Source organism: Callorhinus ursinus, unplaced genomic scaffold (genome assembly GCF_003265705.2).
Source record: "Callorhinus ursinus isolate GAN/ISIS: 27379988/994484 unplaced genomic scaffold, GSC_fseal_2.0 scaffold3, whole genome shotgun sequence".
NCBI lineage: Eukaryota > Metazoa > Chordata > Mammalia > Carnivora > Otariidae > Callorhinus > Callorhinus ursinus.
Window position 1 is genome coordinate 65,906,158 of NW_027397065.1, and position 23,267 is coordinate 65,929,424.

Consider the following 23,267-nt stretch of genomic DNA (forward strand, 5'->3'; position numbering starts at 1 on the left):
TTTGTATGTGTTAAAATAATTTAATTCTCCCTGTACATTTCTGTCCATGTGAGCCAAGAGAAATCAAGAATGTATACTTTACAGTATGTACCTGTTTTGAGACATTCAAGTCAATTCAGATGGCAAAGTAGAATTCAATCACTAATGAAATGTTTAAAAAATATATATTAAACAAAAAAAATGTTTTTACAAGATAAAAAATAATCTTCCACAATGCAATAAATTGCAGATCACCGAAATTTTAACTCTTTAGATGACTTCAGTTCAGTTTTTGGTTTCAAAATCTAGAGACAATCAAAAAGAAAAAGCGTTGGCAGAATTTCTATCTGTTTTTACGTTTCTCTTTCTTGCTTCGACTACTTGTTACACTGTTTAAAGAACATGATGAAGGTGCTCTTGCATGACCTGTGGCCTTCAGATGGTCAAAAAGTTTATTCCGGGATGGAAATTCACTATGGCAGGTTGCACAGCTGATAAGAACATCACTCTGAAGAGGGAAAAAAAATCATAAATAAGAGCAAGTGTTATTACCCGAGAGCAGTGATTTGGGTTTTCATGTTGAGATCAACAATCAAATAATTCAAAATAAAGACCTTTTAACAAAATGACGGCCATTAAGACAGGCTCAAAAGAGGCAGCTATTCACAGAAGTCCCATCAACCAACTCCATCGACTTTAAGAGGCCTGAGACATTCAACAGTATGCATCGTGTGGACTGCACTGAGGTTTTAGATTTCAAAGTAATAGAAAACTGAGCAGTAACGTTCTGCTAGTCTGGTATTCTCAATGCGCCTTTTACTTTTGAAGAACAACAGTAACAGCAGCACAGATATAAATTCTGCGTTCGTCAAGAAAACCTGTTGATGGAGCCACACCCATACAGCAGGCGCAGAAGGGCCCACCAAACACATCTTCAGAATCAGAACTAAGAATTTAAATTATATTGCTGAAACAAGGTCCACTGAAAATATGTCAATATGATTTTGACCTACCACTGTCTGTGGTTCAGCAGGTACTTTGACAGATTTTTTCATATCTTTGGCTTTCTTTCCTTTGGGTTTAGGAGCACTGGAAAATAAATCATAGAATTCTTACAATCCAATAATGTATATATAATAATGTATTCCCTTTGTTATTCTGCTCCCAAGAAGACTCAAAAGAGTGACATGGACTTTAAAGGTTAATTCATTAGTTTTTAATGGCCAACCTAATTAATTTTCACATCTCAAATGAAGAGCTTTCAAGAGCAACTTTAAATCACACAGATGTCAAATTTGACACAAAAAATAAGGAATTTACTTAAAACAGCTGAAACACAAGCCACAACACGTTACAGGCTTGTGCGGTTCCTTGCCCTCCTTCTCTCAGAGCCCCAGGCCTAGCCCCAGGCCTCCACCACTGTGTTTGCCTCACTGACGCCAATTCCTAAACGCCCACGTGCACTGCGCCGCCCCGTCGCTGCTGCTCCAATGGTCATAAGCGCTGGCAACTCAGGCTCCCACTTTACACTGTCATTTGAATTCTTTCTCATGGTCCTAGACAGGGACCTGATGCTACTTACTGTTCAGACCTTTCCTCAAGGAGTAAGAAATTATTCTCTGCTCTAGAGGAACAGAGGAGGCCGGCGACAAGAAAGTAAGACAAGGCAGGAAGGAGAGGACCAGGAATGCTCTCTCCCCTGAGAGAGACCTTCCTCTGGCCAGCCACTGTGACCCTGTGCGGCAAGAACATTCCAGGGCCCCTGCCAGCAGGAAGGCCCCAGGCTGTGCATACAGAGCCTGGTGACCTGCACTGTGGGGCCCAACACAGGAGGGCAGCCATGAGCATGGACACACAGTTCCAGATGCTCCAGGCAAGTGGGGCACAGCCTCATCAGGAGACTTGTTCTCATGTGAGTGTCAAGGATTACTGATCCAGGATAAAACAAGGACCTCAACAGGATAGAAACTGGATCAAAGTGCCTTTCTGATTTGGGCCATATTGCTGAAATGTCTGTGACCACATTCCTCTTCCCAACACGCTTCGTCTGTATACAGTGGGATGTCTGTCTGGATAAACGTACAAGTCACTGATACACCTGATCTGCTTCATCAATCGTGGGAAAGGTGTTATTTGAGATATGAAAAGATATTTTTCCTACCAACATTAATTAGAAAACACTATCAACCTGACTTACTTCTTAGCTTCACTTTTTGGATCATCACAGAATTCGACAGTCTCAGTGACACTGATACTTTCTTGGGGACTCCCATCCAATTCTTTGGTACGGTCTTGATTTAAGTTGGTATCTTCTGATTCAACCTTTACTTCTTCTCCAGTTCCATTTTTATTGAAATTATCATCAGAATTCTAGGTAATAAAACATGTATGCATTACAAAATAAATAACAGTAATAATCCCAGCTTATGATACCAAATAATTATGCTAAACAATTACAATGTCCTGTATGCCCTGGAGGAGGAGATCTTCAGGAAATAAAAAGAAAAAGCAGGTAATAATTTAAAAAACATGAATGCTCATTACAGAAATATTAAATTAGGAAAAAACTGGAAACAATCCATATGTTCAATAAGTGAATAGTTGAATTATGAAGGGAATTACGAAGTTCTTAAAAATCATGTTTGCAAAGACACTGATTCAATTTTGTGGAACAGTACGTACAACATATTAGCTAAAATATAAAAGAAAATTATACATAATGTCTGATTACAATTTAATTCCAAGTAGTATCTATAGGCAGAATTAGGGGTGATATTTATAGTTCTCTATATTTCCCAAATGATCTGCAATGAGCACCTATTACTTTTATAGTTAGAAGAGAAAAAAAAACAACAGCAAATAAGCATTATAGAAAAGACAAAGCTTGGCAAACACACCTTCACTCCGTGAAGAGTGTTTGTTGTTGTTGGTTTGGGTTGGGGCAACCTCCTGCCACATTTGCTTTCCCTTCCCTTCCTCCCTCCTCTCAGCACACACACACACCCCACCCCCATACCCAGAACGATGAAAATAAGTTACAGGCGGATATCATGACACTTCCCATGTGTCTCCTAAGAACAAAAACATGCTACCCTCTTCCCCACAATACTCTCTTCATACTCAAGAATTTAATGCTGATGTGATCTGCTCCATAATCCATATTCACAACCCAGTAACATCCTTTCCTTGTGAGCGACAATCGAGGACCACATGCTGCGTGTAGTGGTTATGCCCCTTGAATCTCCTTTGTTCTCGAACCACAGCCCTACTTTTTGTCTTTCATGGTACTGACAATCTGCTGGCTATTCTGTCCCACAGTCTGGCTTTGTTTGATTGTCTCCTTAGGATTAGATTCAGGTTACACATTTCTAGCAAAAATATTAGCACCAAAGTATCTATGAAGTTCAAGATTTATTTTTTTGCAGGTAATTTTGTCTTTGGAATGTGTCCCATGGAGGGTGTTCAGAGTGCTCAAAGGTGACTTAAATTCCTCCTTTCTGTTAGCCAGGGTCCTCTGTTTACATTCAATTTCAGTTTTCTGGGTTTTCTTTTACCATCCTGTTGGGTTATGCAAATTTTTTTTCTGACCATACAGAAAACTCTCCCAGTCTGAAGTTTCCTGATTCTCTGTATTTGCTGCTCTTCAATCTACTAGTTCACATCTCCACGCTACCTTCCCTTCAAAAAGAATTGAGAAAACATCGGGAAAAGTGCTACATACAACTAGGTCTGAACTGGGACTTTCTTCCTGAAAGAATCAGAAATCCTCAACAAGAGGTATTACTATAAAGGAATACAGCTTTGGAGGGGAAAAAATGGGGTAGTAAACGAAGCATTTTCATTGGTAAGAAAACACAAATACATGTGTTTATTACTGCAATCTATAGGACCTACTCTTCCTGACTCCAGACAAGATAGGCTTGGGTTAGGTATAAATCTCTCTTATCTTGTGTTTATTCTAGTGGTTCTGGCACACTCAAAGGAGAGAGGAAATGTTCTAAGCTAATGACTATAGAGTCTTTGGGTAGAAGACAGTATGAGTCATTTTAAAAAGGAACACAGAACTTGCTATGTGGTTTTATAATTGAAGCAAAAGTTCCAAGTCACAAATTTTAACAGTGATAAGTTCATGTATCATGTATCATTTTTGGAATATGAGACAGATAAAAACTACTTTCAAATATATAACCGTTTAAATAGATAAGCCAAATCTAAAGTTTTACAAAAAATTACTGTGTTAACTAAATTTTCTTAAAAATATTTTCAGTTTTCAAAAAGAACTGTAACATTTAATACTTAATATAAGCTAATATAATGAGATTATATTAAAGTAGCACAGAAATCAATTCCATTCCCTTAAGAACCACCAAATATCCTTAGCAAAATGGACAAGCTCATTGTGTGTTTATACGTCTACAGGATTGTTACGTATAACATAATAACTTTTTATTTAAAAATATTCTTGAGATTGGATTTAGACACCAGGTGTGAAATATTTAAGCTACTTACATTTCTGAGTAATACTAACATTTTTTCAAGAATCATAGTCATTACACATTTCTAACCAAATGTTCCTTTTGCAAAATTTCATTTGTTGTTGGCAAAAGAAACCTAGATATACAATAATCAACCCTCAGATTTTCACATATTTCTGATTTTAACTGTTATCTTGATTTAAAGACCCAGTCACCACATGTGTCCAGATATTTTTTTAATATGATCACTCAGCTAATTAGTATCTGGGAATTAATTTCACCTGCAAAATTTTAAGACACATCGACAACAGTAATTAAGTAAATTAGCTACGTACATATTAATGGAGGAAAAATGATGAAGAAAGAAAATTGTTTTCAACTCCCTTCAATCTTTTTTATAATCAACATAAAATTATAGAGTGAAAAATACAAACTATACTGAGTAAACAAGAGCAGTCCAACTTTATGTTTGATATTTAATGTTAATAAAACTTTTTCAACATACCTGTGCTGGTTTCTGTTTCTTTTTCTTCTGCTTTTTGGAAAGCCTAAGAATAAATATAAATCAAAATGTCAAATATTTAACTCTGTGACTACTAAGTGAAGAAAAAAAGTACTAAAACACAACTGATACAGAGGGAAGTGAAATTTTAAAAGTAATATCATAGGATATTAAAAAGAAAATATTCACATTATCATTAGAAAATTAGAACTGTGGTTCCATTGATGGTAATTAGCATAGTTCAAAAGTGTTTATTTTTTTTTAATTTTTTATTGTTATGTTAGTCACCATACATTACAGCATTAGTTTTTGATGTAGTGTTCCATGATTCATTGTTTGCGTATAACACCCAGTGCTCCACGCAGAACGTGCCCTCTTTAATACCCATCACCAGGCTAACCCATCCCCCACCCCCTCCCCTCTAGAACCCTCAGTTTGTTTCTCAGAGTCCATAGTCTCTCATGGTTCGTCTCCCCCTCCGATTTCCCCCCCTTCACTCTTCCCCTCCTGCTATCTTTTTTTTTTTTTTTTTTAACATATATTGTATTATTTGTTTCAGAGGTACAGGTCTGTGATTCAACAGTCTTATACAATTCACAGTGCTCACCATAGCACATCAAAAGTGCTTTTAATAGTCATAATATATTCTGTAAAAATTCTATGTGACATCATGCTTTACCCATTTCAATACTGTAAGTTCCCTTATGTAGAAAAAAATGTGGAAAAATATTAGCATAACAGAATAACTTCTTAGATAAAATAGCATTTAAATGCAATCTCATCTCTAATGTGGTAAGTACGTCTAGAAGCATTTTTAGAAGTACTTTTGTTTTGGTGCATTTTCTATTTCTTCCTCAGAATTGGCATTCAATGGATTTTCATCAGTTTGAGGTCCTGAAAAATTCTCTTCCTCCTCCTCCAACTGTTGTTTTAACAAGGCAACCATTTCCCGATGCTTCTTTGATTTTTCATGATTCCTCATGCTGAAAGAACAATCTGACATTAGTAACCACAACAGGATTCATATGTGCCCAGATATGTGGCTGAATCAATGCAACCACGTTAAAATTCATTTTTCCCCAGTAAGGAAGCAAAATGTTGGGGATCCGACAAAGAGAAGCAGAAGAACCCTGTCAGGACCTCTCGGGCAGGAGGACTTGGCCAGCCCACAGGGGTGCTCTTCTTCCCTGTACCCCGGCATTCCCCTTTCCCTCTGTCCTTTCATCTACATATTGTCTTCCAATTTTTTTTTGGTCAAGATCTCTATTATTTTTACTTTCTAATTCTTAAAATTCAAGACTTCTCCACTGTTTCCTCTTAATCACTGAGTATTAGCCAAGCACGTGCACGTTCCAGGTTGCACCGTGGGCTTTGGAAGATGCTGAGAAATTACAAGACAACATTCCAGCTTGAAGAGAAGACTGCTTGGGTTACGATGTGAGGGCCTCAGGTACCAGAGTAGTTTACCCCCTTTTGCTTTTTTCAATAACTGTCTTTCGCCTTCTCCAAGAGGGCTCTCCCCTCTCACTCCCACCATCCTAAATGTGAGTTCAGACACATCTACACCCATCTGCCTAAAACTTTCTGAGCCATTGTCTCTTTCAGTGCATCTGTGGGCCATGAAGTAACACTCCACAAAATAGGGTTGACAATACTTAAGTACCAGAATTATTAGATGAACAAGAAAGTAGGAAACTTATGTCCACACTATTCACTTTATCTCATCTGTTCAGACTTGGATTTTCTAGTCTCCATTGCTACTCTCCCTTTCCACTAAAATTCTCCTTCATACCATGGTCTCTTAGAGAAATTGGAACATCTTGTGCTAGAAAGTAAGTGCTCAAAAAAATGACTGGGACATGTCAAAAGGACACAGGAGCCACCTTGGAGGAACTCTCATTAATCGTATCTGGAAAAGTTTGAACATGAAAAGTACAGGAATAAATTCTAAAACACTGAAAAACTTCACAAATTCATACTCATAATAGACAGCTGGATGGAGGAAAGGTCGGGCTCTTATTGAGAGCAGAAGGCCTACTGAGGACTAATAACGGAGAAGGAGCACTGGTACCAGAAAAGCCCCCTTTTGGAACCATTATGGTGCCAAGTGGCATAAGCTGAAATCATCAATGAATGCCAAATCTAGGACATTCTGAGGAGCAAGATACTTGCCTAACTTTAAAGTGTCTCCCCACAGATTAAACAGGCTATAAGGTAAAATCTGTCGCAAGGGGAAAAGAATGCTAACTCTACAGTGAAAAAATTAGACAGCGTCCTGGCTGGTTGATCAAAACTATCACCACCAAAGAAGGGCAGACAGACGCAGACGTTGTATGCTTTCAGAAATGAAGACCCGAGAGCAACACGACATGTTGATGTGGTATTCCAGCTGGAGACTGAAACTAATCATGAGGAGACGGACATTCAAGACGATAAATACTCCAGTAAAAAAAAAAAGGTTTTAAAGGGCCCGTATTCTGGAGTTAACAACGGCACAGACAAGGGAACTGATCCAGATTAAATAAGACTAAATAAATGAACGCAATCCATGATCCTAGACCGGATCCCAACTGGAGTGGAAGAGACTCCGTACAGGACGTGAACAGAGGATGTGCTGACAGAAGGGGGATTCGGGCGGTAAAGGAGGTAAAAGGAACATATCAGTGTTAACAAATTTCCTGAAGCTGACAGGGGTCCTGTGATCATCTACCAGAATAGCCTTATTCTTAAGGAATACATACTGAAGTATTTAGAGGTAGACGAGCATTATGCACGTAACCTACTCTCAAATTTTTTCAGGGAAAAACGGTGTGTGGAGCAGGGGAGGTGGGGGGAGAGAGAGAGAAGGGGTGCACCAAATGGGGCAAAACATCAGGTGAATCGGGCGCTCTGTATTCTATCCTTGCAACTTCTCTGTAAGTCTGACATTGTTTCCAAATAAAAAAATAATTTTTTAAATCTCCTTCACTGTTGCTTTTGTTTTCCCGTTTCTGACTCTTCTGCCCTTGCCACGTCTCTTAGCACGCTACAGTTTTTTTCCCCTCGGGGTTCCACACCAACACCTTTTACGACCCACACCCCCACTGGCATCCTTCGGTCTCCCTTCTCCTTTCCTGCATGTGTTTTGTTTCTTTGTCCCTTGCTGACTCTACTTTTGTTTTCTGCCCTATTCTTTCTCCTCTCTTCAGAACAGTATCCCTTCAAATCCTTCTCTCTTCTTCCTTGTTTCCAAAAGGCAAAGTCCCTCCACTTCAGCAAGTATAATTTAGGCAGGACACGTTTAAAGTTCCCGGTTGGCAGCACTGGCCTGCACGGGAGTGTGACGGCTGGAAGGGGGTCTGCCACCAACAACAGAGACTAGCTTTGGTCTAGCCTCGGCTGTGTGACTGTGCCTTCTTTGTCGCAACAAGCAGCAACACGGAGACACATCCAGGTTTTAAAAAGCAGCATGAATGAGAATCAGCACAACGTGCTTATTCACCACCAGTACAAATCCTTCTTCCTCTGCGGCCCAGAAATCCCCCAAGAGAACATGGAGGAGGGCTGGTGACCCACTGCTATGAGCACTTTCTTTTTAGGGCTTTCAGCGTTCTAGTTCACCTCGGAAGAAAAGGGGAGTTCAGAGATCTTAAACTTACGCCTTTTCCGTCTTAAAAGATTTGTCACATGCTGGGCAGTAAAGGTCATCATACAGCTCAGCATCCTCAGCCTCATCACTGTCTTTACCTGCACGAAGGAAGTCGAAAGTAAGAATCCTGTTTGAATAGAACCCAAATCTAAAACATGTTAACAAATTACATGTCTTTAGTAACAATCTAATATCGCAAACAAGTTAGAAATTGTATTTCCTTACAAAAAAGAAATAACGTTACCAGGATTTGAGTTGACTTTTTAAAAGCAGTCCTGAATTATAAGGGGAGGCTTCCAAATCAACCACATTATCTTTCCAGTTCTTCTCATAAGTCTACTAAGACTCAAAGTCTTCTCAAAGTTCTCAGTGTGAGCTAAGTTCAGAAAATCAAATGCCACTTTCATAGTTCCACCACAAAGCAGTTTTTTCAACAAAAGTTTTTCAGTTTCCCCCTTGAGCAAGATTCGATGCAAACACATTTGTAACTGTAATCTACTCTTAAATGCTTTAGCGTTTAACACTCCATCACTATTTGACAGGCTGGTCATAAAAGAGCATACTATATGTAAACTTTAATAATGTCTTTATACCCTTGTTTTTTTATAAGCTTGGGGCTTTATTACAATGAAATAATTACTATCAATATAGTCCACAAAATCTAAGCGACTAAAATGCTGAACTAAAAGTCTTTGCAAAATCCCATCTATCTTTATAAGAAATAATCAAGTAAACTGACTGCTACTGAGATCAATAAATGGGATCATACAATGAGATTAATAAAGATCCCAAGGTATCTTTTCTATAGTCTACATTTTGGTTCTTCATATGTAAGTGATATGAATAGGACTTGAAAGACATTCTCATTGAAATCATAAATGATCAAAACTCATTCTACCTAGTATTAATGTTTAATAAATGTTGTTATTGTGCAATTACCTGTACCCTTTCACTATATAAACGATTAATCAAATAGTTAATAAAGAATGTTGGATTTGAAGTCAAAATCTGGATCTAAAAATGATCACATGGCAGGCCTATATGCCAAAGCTTCTCAGAATCTTATTTTCCTCTTTAGTAAAAGGGAAATCATTCTATGAGCAAAACATACATGTAAGGGGTATTGTGTAAAAGCTCTTGCATGTGAAAGCACTTCATAAATTTTACATAAAACTCTAATTATGCCACCTCACGTTTATAGAATGCATAATTTTCAAAAGACCTGCACAAAAACTACTTCTAATTCATTAATAGAAAATTTCATAACCATTTTGAGTAAATAAAAGTCCATCATTTTGTCATTTGGCTACCAGTCTAAAACAACACATTTGTAGATAAGGTGAAACTGTGCTAGATCCTTCCACATTATTCCTCATGGAATAGCTAGAGACAACTCAAAAGGTCAGGTTATTCTCCACAATGCCTACTCCTCTCCTGTTCAGGTAGTCACATGCCTTGCGCTCTCACAAGAGAGGCACCAAAAGGACAGTTTTCAGCACACCAGGAGGAGCCCCTCAAAAAAGTCAAATGAGAGGAACAATTTATATATACTACGTAGACTCCTGTACAATTTTTTCTGGAAAGAGCTGCTATTAAAACTTGACCTGAGCTTCACTGCAGGTTTTTAAGTAACCAACAGTCACACCTGTCAATATGCCCATTTGCCAATGCAGCCAGAACCACAAACTGTTTAAAGCATGGTCAGAAAAGAGTTTATTAATCAGATAAACTCTTGTTTCTTATTCTAGTAGTCTAGGAATTAGACAACGTCAGTGGTCTACCTTTGCTTGGCCTACACAATATTGTTTTTCATTTTAATTGTCTGCCACATTTAAGAGCTGGAAGAGGTCCCCTAAAAATCCAGATTTCCAGCTCTGCTTAGAAAGCAAACAGACACGAACACCCCGGCAACAGGGGTCCCAGCAGCAGTGGAGTGGACTCTGGCGTTCCCAGGATGCAGCCAGGCCCCCGCTTCCGACTGCCCCCTATAAGCACCCTGGGTGTATAACGCCTGAGCACAGAAACATTCACTTTCTCGAGTTTCCTAAGGAATGAAGTTACCATCATGCCCATCTTTGAGCTCAGATTCCTCTGTGTCATCTTCATCTGATCCGTCTCCAAATTCCTTCTCGTAGCGTGCCTCCATCTCCTTGAGCTCCTTCTCCAGGTCGGCCACGGTCATCCAGCTCTGTTCCTTGTACTGCTCGGCCAGTCTAGACACACAGCACAGCCCCACTTATGCTGAGAATCAGGTCTCCACGCTGGTTCTACTTACCCCATAGGCCTCCAACCCATGCCCTGGAGAGCGTCTTCCTCCACTGTCAGTGTTGAGTTCAAGTGGGGGCAGTCGCTTATTTGTTATGTGGTTGATTTTAACTATTAGACTACCTAGATTTTAACTATTTCTATTAGATAATGGGCTTTGAAACCTATAACTCTTAGCAAGTTATTAAAAGTCTTGAGGTGTTTTTAAATCCTAAGTGGTGAGCAAAGTGCTAATTTTCCAAAAATGAAGGTTGGGGGGGTAGAATTTATAAGAAGTGAATAATCTTTAAAAGAATGCTACAGTGCTCTGGACACAATGCTTTTACACTAACTCCAAGTAACAGAGCACTGAAGGCATGAAAATGAACTAAAGATCTGGAGCGTGCCATCAAAGAGGCAGGACGGCGAGGTGGGGCAGAGCAGGGGCACTGTGCCAGCGTCTTGGGTCCAAGTCCCGCCTCTGTGACTTCCCAGCTATGGGATCTCGGACCCGTCGGCTTCGCCCCCTCAAAAGGACGAGGAGAAAAGCCAGAACTTACTTCGCAGAACTGCTAGGACAAAAATGCGTAGAACAGGGCCTGGTCCAGAGGCAGAGATCAGTGGACAGTCATTACTATTATGTCTCACAAGAGTCTGGAAAGGATCTCAAGAATAAAGGGCCTTTGAAGGCAAACATGCAACGCAAAGGGGGGCTGATGGAGCCAGGATGTGGAAGTGGCCCTCCCACCCCCGTGAAAGTGCCCCGTCAGGCCTGGCCCCACATCTCTACGGGGCAAGGGGCCTGGCCGCGCGTCCCAGCGCGTCCCGTACTTGGCCTGCTTCAGCTTCTGCCGCCGCCTCATCTCCTCCGCCTTCCTGGCCCTCTCGGCGTTCTGTTCCTCCACGAGCTTCCGATGCGCCTGCACTCTTCGGTCTCTCTTACGGATGAATGCCACCAGCTGGCGCACCAGCTCGTTCTTCTCCTTCCTTGCTTTGTCGCGAATCTTTTTGTTTTCTTTTTCCATGGCACGTTTCTCCCAGCGGTTTGAAGCTTGTCGTGTATCATATTCTTCCTTCCAAGCAAAGTTCTTCTGAGTGCAGAAACTCTGCCAATAGGCATAGAAAGGATGGACTACCTAGAGACAAAAAAAACAAGTAAAATGCTGAGGTGTAAGATTTTTTCCCTCAGCAAGGCAGCAAATATCAGTGATGCAAAACATCTTCTCTTTTTTCATATACATCACATCACTACTAGTCAATGGAGAAGACAGTCCTCTTAGGGCTTTACAGAATAAATCACTCTCCAGAACAAACTGAATGAGGTAATGAGTGGGACGGGACTCCGCTTAAAAAAACAGGAAAAAGTAAAGAAGGATGCTCTGAGGGCACTGAAAGCCCCTCCAGGAAGGGAGAGAGAGGGAGAGACTTAGTCACAGTATAGGACCAAGACCTAGGATCCATGCTTCTTAACTAAAGAAATGGGGACGGGGTGCCTGGGTGGCTCAGTTGGTTAAGTGATTGCCTTTGGCACAGGTCATGATCCCAGGGTCGTGGGATCGAGCCCCACATCAGGCTCCCTGCTCAGTCTGGTGCCTGCTTCTCCCTCTGCCTCTATCCCCCCTGCTCATGCTCTCTCCTTCACTCTCTATCTCAAATAAATAAATAAAATCTTAAAAAAAAAAAAAAGAAGAAGAAGAAGTGGGGAGAAAACACACTGGTAAATGCTAATTACAAAACGGCAAAGCAGTTTTCTTTTACCGTATCATAGTCACTCTGGGAGTCTCCAAAAGTGGGGAAATCTTCCATCTCCTCTTCTAACACAGATTCTAGCTCTTCCTTCGCAATCATTTCAAAAACGTTACGATAAACTGTATAAAAGCCCTAAAAAACAGTAGCAAGAGCACAAATTCTTAATACTTTTATAGTCTAATCACCAATTATGATTTTAAAATGTAACAGGAAAAACTTTAACGTTAAAGAATTATGGGCTCAAGTTCTGTCACTGCAAGAACACTTAGGTTTCAACTGGAGGTTTTCAGATGCTGACAGTTTAAACATGAAGGCAATATTTTTTCACTTTTCAAAATGAATACTGTTTCACCTATTATAAAATAATTCTGAGAATTTTCTTTGTGTTTGAAAGTCTCGTGCTTGATCAGAAATTAAGAGTGAGTTCATTTACCTTTTCATCATCTCCATAACCAGAGTAACAGGTCACAGTGAAATAGTGAAGCAAATCTAAGCTGTCGTCTTGATATTCCCCATCAAGCCCACCTTTAAGTAGAGCCTCTCTATGATTATCATACCTAAACAAACAAAACAGATTAGTATCCTCTCAGTGATCACTGAATAAATAAGATTGCAGAAGGATGCTTTACTCTGAAACAGCCAAATTATTATACATTAGTCCAATCCATACTAAAAAAATTTTTTTCGAATATCAACATGAAAAGACATAGTAATCCTTCAGAGAACTGATTAAAAATATGACGGCAACTTTCAATACGATGGAGGCATTATACAGTACTCATCCATATGAACAATGCAATTTAACAAGCCAGGGAATTTCCATGACTCCCCCAGAAAGGTAGCTGCATTTCTACAGGTAAGAAATATTACTAAATAGGTCAGCACTGGACATAATCTGCTCCACAGACTGATTATATATTTGTGATCAGATTTACCAACATAGACCAGAACAAGACTCTTCCTAGGTTTATGTAAACAATCTACGAGTTTCACATACACACAATTACTCCTTATAATAACTCTGTAAGTTAGTTCTTACCCCCAAAGATATAACAGGAAACTGAAGCTCAGTGGTACTAAACAATTTGTCCGTAATCACAAACCCAATAAGCAGCAAAGCTAGAATTCCAAACCGGGTCTCCTGCACTAGAAGGACCGTGCTCCTAGTAACCGTGCAGTCTGGCCTGCAGGTCACAGGAGAGTTAACAGCAGGGGCTTCAGACAAAAAGACAAGAGAGTCCTTAGCACAGGAAGGCCTCCTGAGATCTGGAGAAGCAGACAGAGCCAAGGAAGTCAGGAAAGAGTTTCAAAGTTCCTAAAGGAAAGCAAAAGCATTTCTAAGGCCACATCTCCAAATTTTTCAGGAGAAAAATGTAGGATTCTCTGATTTTCACCTAAAAGACAACTGTTAAAGAGTTGTTTCTTTACGGCCTTTCTCCCTCAAGAGCCAGCTGTGTTGTACACTGTTTAACACACACAAGACTCGTGCAGCAACACTGAACACCCGCCTGCTCTTTATAACAGCAGGCTCTTGCACAGCTATGTCCAGGCTTAAAACCTATTCCTTCGTAGCACAAAGTTCATCAGAATCTGAAAACTTTGGTTAAACATAGAAATTTTTGCCTGGGGGGCTCAGTCGGTTAAGCATCTGCCTTCGGCTCAGGTCATGATCCTGGGGTCCTGGGATCGAGTCCCACATCGGGCTCCCTTCTCAGCGGAGAGTCTGCCTCTCCCTCTGCCCCTCCCCCCCATGCTTACTCTCTCTCTCTCTCTCAAATAAATAAAATCTTAAAAAAAAAAAAAAAGGAAAGAAATTTTTGTCTGAAAATGATATTAAACTGTCAGGTCATCAAAAGTAAAAGTATCTGTCATAGATATGGAAGCTTAACTCCATTTCTTCATATAAAGTAGTTCTTGGGGAAAAACGCAATTCTTGCTCTGAAGCACTGTTTTTAAGGACAAGTCAACATTCTTGTCCAACACCAGTAAACTTGTCATACACCAAAGAGATCCCATTTAATGAGAAGTAACTTCACAAGTATCAAAGTTAAATCTATATAATATTGCCAAGCTTTGTTCCACCACCTATAAAATAAAATAATTGGAATATTCACCTCTAAGGTTCCTTCCAACTCTAATACTGAATTTTTTTTATCTTATTATGTTATGTTAATCACCATACATTACATCATTAGTTTTTGATGCAGTTTTCCATGATTCATTGTTTGCGTATAACACCCACTGCTCCATTCAATACGTGCCCTCTTTAATACCCATCACCAGGCTAACCCATCCCCCCACTGTCCTCCCCTCTAGAACCCTCAGTTTGTTTCTCAGAGTCCCTAGTCTCTCATGGTTCATCTCCCCCTCCAAACTCCCCCCCCCCCCTTTTCTCTTCCCCCTTTCTCTTTTTTTTTTTTAAACATATAATGTATTATTTGTTTCAGAGGTACAGGTCTGTGATTCAACAGTCTTACACAATTCACAGCACTCACCATAGCACATACCCTCCCCAATGTCTATCACCCAGCCACCCCAGCCCTCCCACCCCCCACCACTCCAGCAATCCTCAGTTTGTCTCCTGAGATTAAGAATTCCTCGTATCAGTGAGATCATATGATACATGTCTTTCTCTGATTGACTTATTTCGCTCAGCCTAATACCCTCCAGTTCCATCCACATCGTTGCAAATGGCAAGATTTCATTCCTTTTGATGGCTGCATAATATTCCTGTGTGTGTGTGTGTGTGTGTGTGTGTGTGTGTGTGTGTGTGTGTGTACACATGTTCTTTATCCATTCATCCGTCAATGGACACCTTGGCTCTTTCCATAGTTTGGCTATTGTGGACATTGCTGCTATAAACATCAGGGTATTTACCCCAAAGATACAAATGTAGGGATCTGAAGGGGTACATGCACCCTGATGTTTATAATACTACATTTTCTATAATGAATAGGTGACAGATACCTCAGAACACACTGAAACATTTGACAAATATACATTTTTTTAGATCTTCTACTGATAATTCTTCCCAACAAAATACACTAAGATAGGAAGGACAGTGTGATGCTCACCATGCTCTTTCCTGAGGGTCACTCAACACGTCATATGCTGCTTGGATTAATTTAAATTGTTCAGCTGCTTCTGCGGCATTATCCAGATTTTTATCTGTTAAAATAAAGTCACAGATATTCAGTCACCAAACAGGTAGAGGACAGAATCTAAAAGGGACCTCTTCCATCACAAATGCCATAAATAGATGAGGAGTGTACAAAACAAAGAAAAACAATCAGGGAAGAGCAGAGAGATCCCGGTGAGAGTTGATAATCAGGATATGTGAGCAGTATCTGCTTAAGTAGAAACTGCATGCGTTCCCCTAAGCCTTGGTGCATCACTGAGCACTCAATCTGGATATCCACAAATGGAAAACCCTGAGTAGTATACGTTTTATTTTTAGAAAAAGCAAAATATATACATCAAATCAGTTACAGAAGGACTGTTACTATTTAGTGTTAAATTATGTTTATTGTTCGCATGGTCTTTATGTTTTTTCTTTCTTATCAACGTAGACCAAAATAAATCTCATAAAGCTTTAGAAATACATACTAATTCTTCTTCTCTTAGCTGTGCTTCCTTAACTGTGAGTCAGAGAGCACCTCTGCCTCAGGGAGGTGGGCAGCTTCCAAGATGGCCCCCAAGGATCCCCACCTCCTGGCACTCACACCCTGTGGACCCCCTTCATGGGTCACCAGGGTTGGTCTGTGAGACCAATAGCAGGCAGCAGAAATGATGATGGCATGCTAAATTACTTCTGAGATTAGTTTATAAAAGACTGCAGTTTCCATGTTGGGCTCTCGCTCTCTTGGATCGCTCTGGGAGTAGCCAGCTGCCACAGCAAGAAGACACTCGGGTGGCCCACGTGGAGAAGAACAGAGGCCTCTGGCCCACAGCCAGCAAGGAAACAAGGCCTGCCAAAAGCGGGTTTTCCCAATGAGGATACCACTTCATGAGGAGCCCTGAGCCCAAACCACCCAGCTAAGCCATTCCCACACTCTGATCCTCAGAAACTGAGTCCATATAATGAACGTTTGCTGTGTTTATTGGTTTAAGCCCTAAGTTTTTGGTAATTTGTTATGTAGCAACAGACATCTAATATACTCAGAAAGCAGAATATTTTCAATCTACTCTGGAGCATACCAAAATTTTATAAGCTACAACTCAATACTTGCCCTCTAAGAGGCCAGAGTTAAAATAGGACAGAAACATATTCCCTAGGAATAATCTTGCAGCCTTGGAACAAGACCCTTGAAGGCATCCTGCCTCCTCTTTTTAGGTACCATCACAGTGGGTGTCCAGTCCTTCAGGCGATTTTCTGCTCGACCGCTACCACGGACAATACTTTCTCAAGTGCAGCAATTTGCCATAGCTCTCTTTACTAAGATGCTTTCACCTAAAAAGCTTTCAATATCTTTTTAGAATCATGGTAACTTTAAATCAAAAGAAAAAAACTCCTCCATCCCTGCAGCCCAGCTGTAAGTGGCAAGTAACACAATGCCAGTCCTAAATCCCCATCACAGTGCAGCCCCTCTGAAGACTGCCAATGGTTAGCTCAAAGTCCACCTTTCCCCGGGACTAAATATTCCCATTTCTCATGACACACTATAATCCTCTACTTCCAATGCAGTCAGAAACAGGCACCAATAATCAAGGAGCCATTCATTACTTCCTCTTCTTCACACTCTACTTTTAATCACTAGAGCTCATTACATTAACTTTCCACAACAGCATCACATTATATCATTCTGAATTTACAGCTGACAAAGTTTCATGCAGGTTTCATACTGACAAGCCAAGTGATAACTATATAACGGACTTTTTTTTAAAAACTCTGATAGAGCTCTGAATCCATTCTGTGGCAGACACTGAAGGTTAGTTCATCCAACACCTCTCCCCTTTTCTCTTGCAGCCTCTACTGTGGAGGCTAAGCTCAAGGACTTGCTTTCCAGCCTCCCTTGCTGCTAGGAATGGCTATATGACACAGCTCTGACCAATAAGGAAGTCAGCAGAAGTCTAACTGTTAGTGTATTTTCTTTCCTTCCTCTTTCTTCTTGTCTTGCATGTGGACATGATGTTTGGCGCTTCAGCTGCCATCTTGAGACTGTGAAGAAAAAGCCAAGAGATTCACAGTGATATTAAGGAACAATGCCAGCAGGCACCTACCTCCAAACCTTCTTGTGGTGAGAGAGAGAAAAAAAACCCTTTATTTATTTAAGCCACTGTGGTTAGGTTTTCTGTTATTTCCAACTAATACTACCAAATTCCATCTCGTTGTGGCCCTGTTGCAATCAGGTTTTAGGTAATACAGGACACTCAATGCCCTGTTACAATTCTTTTAAATTCTGATCCCCACTCTGTGAAAGATACTATTAGCTGCCTACCCAGTATCTAGTCTCTTCTTCTTCCTAACAAAACCCTGATTTTGTTCACATTAGTAATGTGCCCAGCTAAAAAATTCACCTCCCCAGACTTTCTTGAGGTTGGGGAGATCAGGTGACCCAGTTTTAGCCAATGAGATAGAAGCATACAGCTACCAAGTGAAACTGCCCAGGAAAGATTTTATTTTCCATATCAAAGAGATGGGCTTTGGTGGCACTCGACTTATGGCCTTACCTCAGCCCAAAGTCAGGGTATAAAGCCTACAGGTGATTATGGGGATTGAGACAGAGACTGCTAGTTTATTCTCTTCTTCCAGGAACAAGCGAAACCTGACTTTGTGGTGGGCCCCTGGTCCCATTAGAATGCCTCCATTCCTCAGTCTCCTTTGAAGCTTCGCATGACCGTGACTACGCTCTGACGCATAACACCTGTAAGAATGTTCCACTCCTGCTTTCAAGAACTTCCTTACAAGGCAACTAGCACACACTCTCTGTGTCTGCTCTACCCTTTCCTCCTCCGCTCTGCTCCCTGGGACCCCCAACGGCCACCCTGGCCAGTAAGTGAGGGCCCACCTGAAAGGTGCCGGGCAGAGTCCACAGGCCTCTTGGAGGAGAACTGCTACACAGCGGCTCGCTTGCCTGTCTCTTCACCTTGACATGACAGCAAGAAACCTTGAGCTCTGAGGCTTACTTGCTTACACTTGGTGCGAGCACTCAAGCCTTAGGATCAGGACAACGGAGCAGGTCTTTGACGGTCTCATCAAGAGCTGGAGCTACCAAGACGGGTCCCCTCTGGATTTCTTGCTAGGTGAGAAAAATAAAACTATTTGGTTTAGTTACTGTCGCCACTTTCCTGTCACATGCAGCTGAACATAGTCCAGATATGCCTTCAAGGTGAGAGTCATGATTTCTACAGCTTTCGTGATTCAAAAATACTCATGACTTCTACATCTTCATTAAATCATTCATAAACTTTGTCATAAATAAAAAAGCAGAGTCCCAATTAAGGCAGAATGGCAGAAAATGCCAGCAAATAAATCTTCCCACATAAAACAAAAAAGGTGACTGGGGGAGGTATGTGGGTGGTTCTTCTTCACCTTTTAATCAGTACTGTACTTCGTTGTCCTGTTTCTTCCCACACCCTTCCTTCCTCCTCCAAAGAAGTTTGGAGAAAGCTCAAGCTTTTAAATGCAGAAAGCCCATCAGTGTACCAGCTGAAAATAAGACCTAGCCTCTTACTAAAGCATCTTTCTTAAATAATTTTTTTCAGTCTGTCATATGGCTTATTTCACTTAAATATACCTGAACTGGTTGACTATAATGTTAAACTGAGATCTAAACACGTAAGTGCAATAAGTTAAAAAGCAGTAATAAAGAAACAAAAAGCCCACATTTATCATTAGCCACAAAGGCCATAGGTATTGCAAATCCAGTCATCAAAGCTTAAAAGGCATTCTCACACTATTCTTCGTGCTTTTCTCTCAATCCACTCACACACTCTTCTACTCCCTCCCAAACTTTTTTACAGTGCCTTCTGGAAAATTCCATGGATTGAGCCTTTTAAGTCCTGCCTTGACTGAAGCCAGGCTCTCTGAGAACACCACTTCCCTGCAGGGCTTCCTTCTTGGGCTCCTTCAGCCACAGCCCTCATATGGCAGGTCCGGGGCTGGAGCTGGCGTCCTCCTGGCTGCTGGTCCTTTACTCACCCCCAAGGGCACACTAGCATTCCTTCCAGATTCAAACCGTTGGCCAAGCCCACCTTCCTCCCCTTCTCACTGACTTTGGGCTGAGTTAGGGCATAAGGTGAGTGCCACCAAAGCCCATCACATCACTCAACCACGCCCCCTTATCTCCCTGAGAATTCTGGCACTTGACTCGGAGTTCCCATCCCCAGGTCCTATGGTCATTATGGTGACTTGAATGTACTCTGCCCTCCCAGTCTCCCTACTCCCAGTCTTGCCTGCTCCAATCCACTCTCTCCCATGGCCAGAGAGATACCTGACAAACGATAACCTATCTTTCCCCCTGCCCTTGGGTTAAAATCCAATCTACCTCATCCAGTCTACCCCAACCTCCCAGACTGGCTTATGCTTACTTGGCCATGCTCCCCTTCCTGCACTCTGTCATGCTTTGTTTGGCCTCCCTCCACCTGTACTCCCTGCTTTCTGGCTTTCGGTCTCGCCTTAGAGGTCACTTCTTCAGAGATGCACATCTATCCCACCCACACAGAAACCCAGTCCAGGTCAGGCACGTGTGTTCATAAGCATCTTGCACTTGCCTTCATACCACCCTTATCTCTCACCAGACTGAAACTACCTGTTTTCCTGGGACTCCCTGATGACTCTACGTGGCAGCAGAGCAGGGACCATTCCTGTCTCATTCACACAGTAAAGTGCTCATGGCAGTCATCAAATAAAAGCCTTCCTTTCACAAGGAGTGATCTCACTAGGAAGTAATGCTGACCCTACTGAAAATTATTTTCAGTTGCTCAATTAAAAAAAACAAAAAACAAAGAAATACCCTTAACAATGAAAAATGAGCAGCCTTTCTTTTTGAAGTACAAATTATTCTTTGAAGCAAAGCCCCTATGTTAACCTCAGAAACATCTAACACAGGACCTTGCACATAGAATGAATTAAACATTTGCTGACTGATGGACTTAACAAATTAACAAGCCAGCACAGCAAAATATATCAAAATCACGTGTCGCCTGTAGAGTATGCAACCTTTAAATGTATAGGCATCTTCAAACCAAAAGATATTTAGGATGTTATGATTTATGATGACATTCAGAGAAGACATTCACATTTCATTTCTAAGCAGTTTGGTTTCAAAATAGTTAACTGATGTTTTAGTAACGTTTACATACTTCTTCCTTTCTTGCACTGATTTCCAATTAATCGCCAAATCTGATCATTTTTCCTTCATAGCATCTCTGCAACCCGGCCTTGCCCTTCCCTCCCACTGACCCCCAGCCCGGTGTGGGCCCTTCCTCGCCATGGTGGACGCTACCTGACTTCTGTCCCCGTTCCTCTTCAATCCACTCAGCCGCACCCACAGTATCACATCAAGACATCTTCGACCCTCCCTTATTGGAAAAACAAATTTCACAGTCCTTAGCCTAACATTCAAGACCCTTTAAAATCTAATCTTAAAACTACACTCAAAAACATCTTAATATTATCATCAAAATTATATATGTATTTGGTCACAAGCATTAATCCCCTTCCTAACACTTTCCCAGCCAGAAGAGTCAAGGAATTCCTAACTTCCTTCTAATTCCTAACTCAGTCTCTGATGACAACCCCCGTTCCTTTAAGATGTTTCTATACTATTTTTGGGTTTATTAATTTTGGATATAGCTACTGGCTTCCTGCTGTGATGAATGTTTAGCTTACTTACGTCTTCCTTTCTAATATATATCACATTTGTTTAGTCCCTCTATTGGTAATCGTCACTTTAACAAACCCATACCTTTATTTCTTGTTCCACCAACTATAGACATTACCTTTTGACTTTGGGTCCCAGGCCCTTCCTTCAGCTCTTCTCTCAACCCATATTTTCAGATTTCCAATTAATACTGCCTTCGGTCAAACTGTCCCCTGGACCACCTTTTGTCCACCACGATGCTCTTCCCTCTACTCTTAAGCTAGCTTTTCCCAATTCCATTTCGCTAGGATCCAGCTAAAAAATCTAGGCTCCTCTGCCAAGGGGAAGCCTCACTGCCTCTCACGACATAGTGAAAACTCCCTCCCCTGAATTCCTGGGGCATTTATTAGTTGTTTTATTAACCCAACTACCAATTATGTAGGTTGTGCTATTTTGTTTGCACTTGTATTTAACTTTTCGTGGTTTACAGCATGTTTTCCCAGAGATGTCTTAGCATTTCAGAACCTTACTATGGTGACTTGTACATACCAGAGATTCTATAAACATGCTAATATGTAAACCTCTTATAAGCCTCAAAAAGCTGATATTCAACTACAGCCTTAGTTTCCCAGTCTGAAAGATCAGATTACTTCACAGAAGTCACACAGGCCTGAACTGCCACCAAATAAAACATCCAAAGGAAGCATACTTCTAAGTACACATACAAACTTCCCTAGGGAAAGACACCCAATTAAAACTCAATCTGCAAAACTTCCGAAGTGGAGTACAGGGTCTGTATTTCAACAGCTTACTGGGAAAGGGAAGGGAGTGGGAAGCACAGCTATTTAAAGGCAGTTTATTAGCTTCTTTGTCTTAATTTCAATAAGGGGCCATAAATTACACTTGGGTAGCTGGGATTCCGTGATGAAGTTAAGGGCTGTTGAGCGGCAGAGACTCAAGCAAGAGCCAAACTCGAGAGCTCAGGACTCCTGCTCCTTCGGTGGTGTCTGCGAAGGGGTGGGAGGAGCGGGTGAAGTCGCTAGAATGTGTCCTCCCATCAAGTGCCACTGCGGGTAGCGTCGGGGCGGGTGAGCGGGGAAACGTCTGGGGAGGGACGGGCTGCCCCGGGCTCGAGTGAAGCCTGGGGTGAGGGATGCGTCCGCCGACGGGCGAGGAGGACGCCCGGCGGGAAGAGCACTGCGCAGGGCACCTGGTCGGGGACCCGGGCGGGGTTCCCAGGGAGAGGGGAGTTACAGGGCGGGCAGGTCGAGACCGGCCAGGGTCCCGGAGTTATTCCGGGAAGAGGGGGGCGAAGGGTGGCGGGGGCCCGGCTTTTGCAAGGGCTGCGACGGTTGCGGAGTAGTTACCCGGGTGCCATTTCAGGGCCAGCTTCCGATAGGCCTTCTTGAGCTCCTCCTCGCTGGCGTCGCGCCGCACCCCCAGCGCTTCATAGTGACACTTCATCGCCCGGCCGGGCAGGGGGCTGGGGCCGGGGCCCGGGGCGGGGCCGGGGCCCGGACCGGAGGGGTGGCGGCGGCGCTGCTGGTCCTCTTCGGCAGCCGGAGCCGGGCGCCCGCACCGGGCCAGCCAGCGAGCACGGCGGCGGCGGCAGCGGCGAGGGGTGGCGGAGGCGCGCGGCGGCGACAGGCGGCGCGGGCTGCGGCACGCGGGCGCGCGGAGGGGGCGGTGCCGGCGGCCGCGACTTCGCATGGGCTGGGGGAGGGCTCGGTTCCCGGAAAAGCTGCGCGCGAGAGAGGCGGGGCCTCGGCGGCCGGGAGGAGGGGCCGTGGCGGGATGGAGGCAGGGCCACGGCAGGTGGGAGGCGGAGCCGCGGCGGGATGAAGGCGGGGCCCCGACAGGTGGGAGGCGGGGCCACGGTGGGCGTC

The 23,267-nt window shown here is 42.3% G+C and overlaps 1 protein-coding gene across 3 annotated transcripts; it reads right to left on the reverse strand.

Annotated features, from left to right (window-relative positions):
• Positions 1-23,003, reverse strand: DNAJC21 (DnaJ heat shock protein family (Hsp40) member C21). 3 transcript variants are annotated; one of them, XM_073891035.1, is made up of 14 exons: positions 22,749-22,888; positions 18,586-18,816; positions 17,653-17,735; positions 15,652-15,745; positions 13,011-13,134; positions 12,587-12,709; positions 11,660-11,964; positions 10,646-10,797; positions 8,595-8,682; positions 5,781-5,939; positions 4,960-5,002; positions 2,177-2,349; positions 993-1,068; positions 1-487 (listed from the first exon to the last, which is right to left on the reverse strand). In XM_073891035.1, exons 3-14 carry the CDS (start codon positions 17,726-17,728, stop codon positions 323-325), a joined length of 1,578 nt encoding a protein of 525 aa, XP_073747136.1. In that variant the 5' UTR covers positions 17,729-17,735; positions 18,586-18,816; positions 22,749-22,888; the 3' UTR covers positions 1-322. The 3 variants fall into 3 exon arrangements, with proteins under 3 accessions (XP_073747136.1, XP_025723196.1, XP_073747137.1); XM_025867411.2 differs by lacking the exons at positions 17,653-17,735; positions 18,586-18,816 and having other exon boundaries at positions 22,749-23,003; XM_073891036.1 differs by lacking the exons at positions 18,586-18,816; positions 22,749-22,888 and having other exon boundaries at positions 17,653-18,535.
• Between the last annotated feature and the right edge of the window lie 264 nt (positions 23,004-23,267).

Excerpts from the sequence above, each read along its gene's own strand:
- DNAJC21 (XM_025867411.2), bottom strand. The coding sequence starts at position 22,845 with ATGAAGTGTCACTATGAAGCGCTGGGGGTGCGGCGCGACGCCAGCGAG. Across the intron at positions 11,965-12,586 it reads CCCAGAGTGACTATGATACG|GTAGTCCATCCTTTCTATGC; the intron begins GTAAAAGAAAAC and ends TTTTGTCTCTAG. Across the intron at positions 2,350-4,959 it reads AGAAACAGAAACCAGCACAG|AATTCTGATGATAATTTCAA; the intron begins GTATGTTGAAAA and ends TTTATTACCTAG.